At 44.9% G+C, this 7002-nt stretch overlaps 1 protein-coding gene across 3 annotated transcripts in view; it reads left to right on the forward strand.

The window, feature by feature from the left end:
• The window catches only part of kdm3b (lysine (K)-specific demethylase 3B), a 31952-nt gene extending 25240 nt beyond the window's left edge, over positions 1–6712 (forward strand). For all 3 annotated transcript variants that reach the window (XM_083651515.1, XM_083651517.1, XM_083651516.1), the window contains 4 exons: positions 1909–2048; positions 3847–4023; positions 4170–4304; positions 5713–6712. In XM_083651515.1, the coding sequence (XP_083507641.1) occupies positions 1909–2048; positions 3847–4023; positions 4170–4304; positions 5713–5793 (533 nt within the window). In that variant the 3' untranslated portion in view covers positions 5794–6712. The remainder of the gene's footprint in view (positions 1–1908; positions 2049–3846; positions 4024–4169; positions 4305–5712) is intronic.
• The last annotated feature ends 290 nt before the right edge of the window (positions 6713–7002 follow it).

A 7002-nucleotide genomic window follows, 5' to 3' on the forward strand; every position in this document is an offset into this window, starting at 1 on the left:
ATGTGAATGTGATTGTGTAGTCTGTAACTTGTCATTTTCTTTATACATTCTTGATACAAAATGAAGTGTTTAACCTTGTTAACTTATCCATGTGGCAAGTAGGCTGATGTTACAAGATATATCAGGAGCAAAATAAGTAGTCGGCACCATGTCTGAACATATACACTTTGAAACTGCAGTGTGCCAATCACAGACTCAAAAAACTGATTCAGAAAGGCAGGACTTCATTCGTCACAAAACCTAAGGAGCTAATCCCGTAAAGAGGCGGTTTGCATATCGTTAAACGCACCAGCTTCACGTTGTTGTGGGCTACTTTTATACAGTCTATGGTTGCGAGTCAGAGATGTCACTGGCTACCCGATCCATTCAGCGCACGCGTGTGCTTATTCCTGCTTATTCCATTCGTTACTAATTATTAAGCAGTTGGCGGCAGGCTTTGACTGCTGGTGAGAAGTGAAGAGCTGCTACTCCTCCAGACACCCGAATAGCTAGCTGCAGCTGTTAGCCTGCAGAGCTAACGGCTAATGGAGATCTCGGCTAGCACAGAGAAGCGTTTCAAAGCAGATAGGCTCAGATATGGCGCTGCGCTGACTACAGTTATTTTGCTCCTCATAGGTCTTGCAAGTAACATAAAGGAAATGCCACACATGATATGCTAACAAGCGTGGTCTTTCCCGCACAGCCCCAGAGCGTAGACGAGAAGCACAGGGCTGTCGCCCACTGAATTCACACAGCAATCAGCATACAGGACACCACCTTGGCCTTGAGACCATGTTGTATTTATTATGACAACTGTAACCTCTTCCATACATTTGTTTGCTAACTGCTAACCTGCTAACTTCTCTGCTACACACTTTTTACTCTGATCCGGTCCATTCACTCACTGACTGACACGCACCGCTCTCTCTTTCTCTTCACCACTCACTCGTTACGTAAAATACTTGATTTTCCTACATTTTAATTTTCCATTGTGTTGCTTTCAGTAGTAAACAGCTGACAGTAAACAGCTGGCATCTGCACGCCACGCCCCCCTGCACGGTCTTTAACATGGCAGCCCAAAATGACTTTTGTCCAGGACGATTGTCCAGGATTGAGTCATGTTCCAGGATTGAGTCATGTTCCAGGGTGTCAACAGTTGTCAAACTAGGAGTTAGCAGAAGCAGAGGCACTTTCTCATCATGTCAAAACTTTTGGACTCATAATTTAGTAGACCAGAATTCAAGCAGTCCATTAAAGGGACAGCTCACCCTAAAATCCAAAATACATATTTTTCCTCTCACCTGTAGTGCTATTTATCCATCTACATTGTTTTGTGTTAGTTGTCTAGGTTTTGGAGATATCAGCTGTAGAGATTTCTGCCTTCTCTCCAATACAATGGAACTGGATGGCACTCGGCTTCTGGTGCTCAAGGCTAGGAACTATTTTTGACCGAACTACACCTGATGCTCTAGCTGCTGCTAGTTTCATGTAGGAACTAGCTAGCGGGTGTAGTTTGGTCGAAAGAAAATAGTTCCTACATAAAACTGCTCACAACAAGTCTGTGGATTATCTTGAGTAACCGGGGCATGATTTCTGGAAAGAGACATTGCTGTTGAGTTTTTCAAATTTATTTTTTTGGTGCTTCTGGCACTACAAGCCGAGTTGCCATCCAGTTCCATTGTATTGGAGAGAAGGCAGACATATCTACAGCCAATATCTCCACAAAACCCAGACAACTATCCCAAAACAAAAAAATCTAGAATGGATAAATAGCACTACAGGTGAGAGGAAAAATATGTATTTTGGATGTTAGGGTGAGCTGTCCCTTTTAAGAAGATTCCTCACTGTTGGAATGGCATCATAGTGACAGACTCTGCTGGTGACCCTTGGATACGATGTGTGTGTACGTGACTGTGCTTCCTCCCGCAGAGGTCATCACCACCATCGAGGAGGGCGATGTGGACGAGATGACCAAGCGGAGGGTGTACGAGGCAAAGGAGAAGCCTGGAGCGCTGTGGCACATCTACGCCGCCAAGGATGCTGAGAAGATCAGAGAACTGCTCCGCAAGGTCAGCAGCCAGTATCTGTGTCTCACGTGACATCTGATCCCTCCAGCTGCAATATAATTGGCTGTCCTCCTTGGGCAACATATTTCAGCCCTCATCCTCTCAGGGTCTCTTACAAGGACACTGAGGTCTTAACCGTCATTTAGTCAATACAAAGGTCTGCAGCGTGTGACCTCCAGTGACCTCCAGTCAATCATTAGAACGCAAACAACCACCACCTCCTAATCTTTTTGGATTTATTTTTTTGGGGCCTGCGACCATAGCAACCCATGTCATCATGACCACAAGCAATCCCCACAGTAACCACTAGAAGTGTCTGTCTTACTACTAGTTACTTATTCACTTTCTACTTCCCTGAGTTCCACGTCTTCCTCGCTAAGATACAACTTTCAACCAATAGCTAATGTTCTCTGCGGTTACGGAGGGGGGGGGGGGGGGACAGTTCACGTTCACGTTCACTCATACAGTGGACTAGGGAGGCTATAGATATACAGTATAGGCACAAATAATTAAATGATCGCCTGCCAAACAGAGTATGGTCGCCCTTCAGACAACATGGCTCAGCATTGTTGCCTCACAGCAAGAAGGTCCCGGGTTCGAACCCCGGTCCGTCCCAGGTCCTTTCTGTGTCAAGTTTGCATGTTCTCCTCGTGTTCATGTGGGTTTCCGCCAGGTGCTTGGGTTTCCTCCCACCGTCAAAAACATGTATGTTAGGGTTCATACTCCTGAGTTAACACATTGAGTGCCAAGGACGTCTGTGGACGTCCTAAAAAAAAGTAACGAGAAGTGCCAAGGACGTCTGTGGACGTCCTAAAATCATAATTCATATTATTCCATAATTCTGCTGTTTAAGGTCGTACCCAGCCAGTGAGCATGAATCCCTTCAAGGGATCACACGGCGCCACCTTAAAACTACACGGGAGCTGCGCCAGAGAGACACCGATGCATGCTGCAGCCAGAGCCACACAGATTGCTCTGTCCGCAGCCGACAGTTGGCTGCGATCCGAGCCCACAACTGAGCTCCTCCGCCTCTGTCTATCCGCCTGCACACAGCCCCTCCACACGACCACCCGCCAGAAAGGCAGCACCCGAAGCCGAACGGCTAAACCTTCTCCCTCAGTCCCGCCTGCCATTTCCTTGTTGCGCTGAAATCCGCCCGGGGCAAAAACGGAGGCTGCGAAGACAGACTGTGTGCGTGTGGGGAGGAGCCCGCAGCTCAGGGGTGGAGAGGGGGGGAGAGGGGGGTGGGGCACGCAGGCTGCACAGAACCACACCACGCCACCACATCAGAAAACACCAGCCAGAGTCAGTGAATGCGCTTGAAATTAGAGTGCAAAAAGTATTCATAAAAGTGACTTTATCTTGAAAAGTAAAAAAAGACAGCAGAAAACCCTTGAAAGTGCTCTTCTTTCAGAGGCTGTCATTTCATAATGGAACTGTCTAGAAACAAAATTTCTTCTTTGAAAGAAGCAGGAGTGTCCAATGTTTCATTAGAGTCCAACCGTGTCCATATAGCCCTAATAGAAAAAATTCTATAGCTGTTTTCAACTGAATGGAAGTGAATCTGGCACAGGCTCCAGACAATTTTACTGAAGCGCTGTGGCACTCAATGTGTTAACATGGCAGCCAAAAACATGTATGTTAGGGTTCATACTCCTGAGTTAACATGGCAGCTAAAAACATGTATGTTTAGGTAGGTTTACCCTCCAAACTACATCCTTTACCCTCCACTACGTGCTAGTGTATTATACTAAGAAAGTAAGTTGGGCACCATGGCATGATTTGTCCTCATCTGTCTCAGGTGGGAGACGAGCAGGGTCAGGAGAACCCTCCAGACCACGACCCCATCCACGACCAGAGCTGGTACCTGGACCAGGTGCTCCGCCGCAGGCTCTATGAAGAATACGGCGTGCAGGGCTGGGCTATTGTGCAGTTCTTAGGAGACGCTGTCTTCATCCCTGCTGGAGCGCCACACCAGGTCAGACAGAACATCACCTGACACTCCTCCTTTTGTAGAGATACCCCTAGATTCAAGATTCTTAGATTCAAGATTCATTGTCTGTGTGTCAATCCTTCTTTTATTGACCTTTGTCTTGAACGTTCCTGTCCCTCTTGTACCCACAGGTCCACAACCTGTACAACTGTATCAAGGCGGCCGAGGACTTTGTATCCCCAGAGCATGTGAGGCACTGTTTCAGACTGACCCAGGAGTTCAGACACCTGTCCACCACTCACTCCAACCACGAGGACAAACTACAGGTCGGTTTGCCCTGGAGGGGACTCATTGCAATTGGGATTAATTGTCCTTAAAAAATGTATTTGACTATGAAATATGAAATATATTTGACTGAAATATGTGAAATTCGACTGAATTTCCATTTCAACATTTATATATTATTTACCGTAAATTCCGGACTATAAGCCGCACCGGTGTATAAGCCGCACCTGCAAAGTTGACTGTTTTTTACATATATAAGCCGCACCGGACTATAAGCCGCGGGTGTTTTAATGTTTTTTTATTTTTTTATTTTTTTTTATTGTGTTTTAATGTTTAATTACCATATGTAAGGGTTCATGCACAGAGGGGATTGTCGGGAAAGAGATGGCTGTTTGAGGAAGCTCCCATTTATTAACATTTCAACAAAACAACATAACACAACACCACCTGTGTTTCTTTTTTACAGTGCACACAGTGTCATACAGTGTCATACAGTGTGGTGAAAAGAGGGCAAGAGAGGAAATTAAAACAGAAGTGGATTTATAGTTAGAAAGAGTGCTAAAGAAGAGAGAATTCCGTTTTTTTCTTTTTTTTTTTGGAAAAAATCCATAGATAAGCCGCACCGTTATATAAGCCGCAGGGGCCAAAAAAGGCCAAAAAACGGGAAAAAAGCCGCGGCTTATAGTCCGGAATTTACGGTATATATATTTATATATTATAACATTTATATATTACCAGCTCAGTGGCCTTGTGGTTTGAGTGTCCGCCCTGAGACTGGGAGGTTGTGAGTTCGATCCCCGGCCGAGTCATACCAAAGACTATAAAAATGGGACCCATTGCCTCCCTGCTTGGCACTCAGCATCAAAGGGTTGGAATTGGGGGGTTAGATCACCAAATGATTCCCGAGCGCGGCGCTGCTGCCGCTCACCGCTCCCCCAGGGGATGGGTCAAATGCGGAGAACAAATTTCACACACTCAGGTGTGTGACAATCGTTGAGACTTTACCTTTATTGACTCATGAAACCACAAACCAGGGTACAGATACAGATTCTAGCTGGAGTCTAATCACAGAGGCTTTCTGTTATTCAGTTCAAATATCTTCCAAACATCACTGGAGGAGTAGTCATCTCCTCGTTCAGCTGGAATAGGCTAGTAGGAGAGCAATGCTAAGTCACGAGAGAATGAGTCAAGGCATGAGGATGCAAATGTTATGATCTTTTGACATTTGTCTGAAATTCAAATATGGAATTAGGCTTTGGAACATAGATTGTTCTGTCAACTCAACTTTGATTCCAAAAGGGGGCTGAAAGTCGACGTCATCCCTGTGCGTCTGGTTGACTTTCCTTCTATTCCAGTACAATGCCGATTACTCATGAGCAACTAACAAAGCACATATGAAATATTGTTCCTCGTCTGTGTTCTGATGGAGGTTTCCCACTGTTTCCCCAGGTGAAGAACATCATCTACCACGCAGTGAAGGATGCAGTTGGGACACTGAGGGCTCACGAACCTAAAAAATTAGGCCCTTAGTCCCCCTTCGCTTACCACTGTCCCCAAGGCACCCAGCCTCTGAAGACCACTCCTCTACGCACACACACACACACATTATACATGACTTACCTAGAGTACATACTACACACAGACAAGCTGCAGTGATAGAGTAGGGGTTTTTGCGGGGAAGTGAAGGTCTGGGTATTTGAGGTGGGGTGGGATTAGATGGGGAGGGGCTAGCCAGCGCTTTGATGAAGGACGCTCTTCATCGCTGTTACACAGTTACGCTCAAACACGTCTAGTTGTTTTCCAATTCTTTTTTGATTAACTCTGTATTTAAGGTCGGTGTGTTTGTTCTGTTGTTTTCATTATATATGTAAGACATGAGACTAAGGGAGGTTAAAAGCTGACGTGCCTTTGGAGCAAAGAGGTTCAGCTACCATGTTAAGCGTCTGACAAAATGTGAGTACTGGGCTAACTTTCCTCTTTTGATGACGTCAATATTATTTTTCTTCAATAGGAGAGAGGTTAACCTGTTTTTCTAGGTTTTTTGTTGTCGTCGGGAGTTCTTAACAGCCGATTCCTTCTGGCCCTCTGTGGCTGAAATGAGTTTGCGACGTGAAGGGAAGCAGACCAAAGTTTTGTATTTTTATTAGTTTTCTCATTTTCACTTTTACAAAAAGAAATTCAAAAGTGTGTTCTCTTCTTTTTATACACCAGAAGGTAACCAAGATGGTGCAATCGAATGCTTCAGGAGGATTGGTTTTGACAATATTGTTTTCCATTGGTTTGGTCACCTCTCCCTGTCCCGTGGTCTGAAGGAACTGCAAACTTCCAACATTGTTTAAGAATCACAATTACAGATGAACAGAACTACTGGCCGCGTTAACGTTGTATCAATATATATATTGATCTTAGCAGTCTGTTTGATTTTTCAAAATAAAGTTTACAAAAACTGTTGGCTTAATGTTTATTTCACCTACAAAGACCTACCCAAGCACCACAGAGAACTATACAGGACTGTTGTAAGGGCCATCAAATCAAGATGGTACTGATGTTTATTGTGTGGCTTTAATTTGACAGTCCATGTCTGACCTAGCTTTCACGCTATCACCAGCTTGTGTCTGAATTAGTAAGTAGATCACAGAAATAGGGCAGTGAAACTGGATGCTGCATAGCTGAGGAAGCAAGTATGAATTCAGCTCGATCAAAGGAGTAAAGCAGGGGGAGGTAGATTGTGATTGTGAT

The sequence above is a fragment of the Poromitra crassiceps genome (assembly GCF_964638095.1).
Source record: "Poromitra crassiceps genome assembly, chromosome: 15".
Classification (NCBI taxonomy): Eukaryota; Metazoa; Chordata; class Actinopteri; order Beryciformes; family Melamphaidae; genus Poromitra; species Poromitra crassiceps.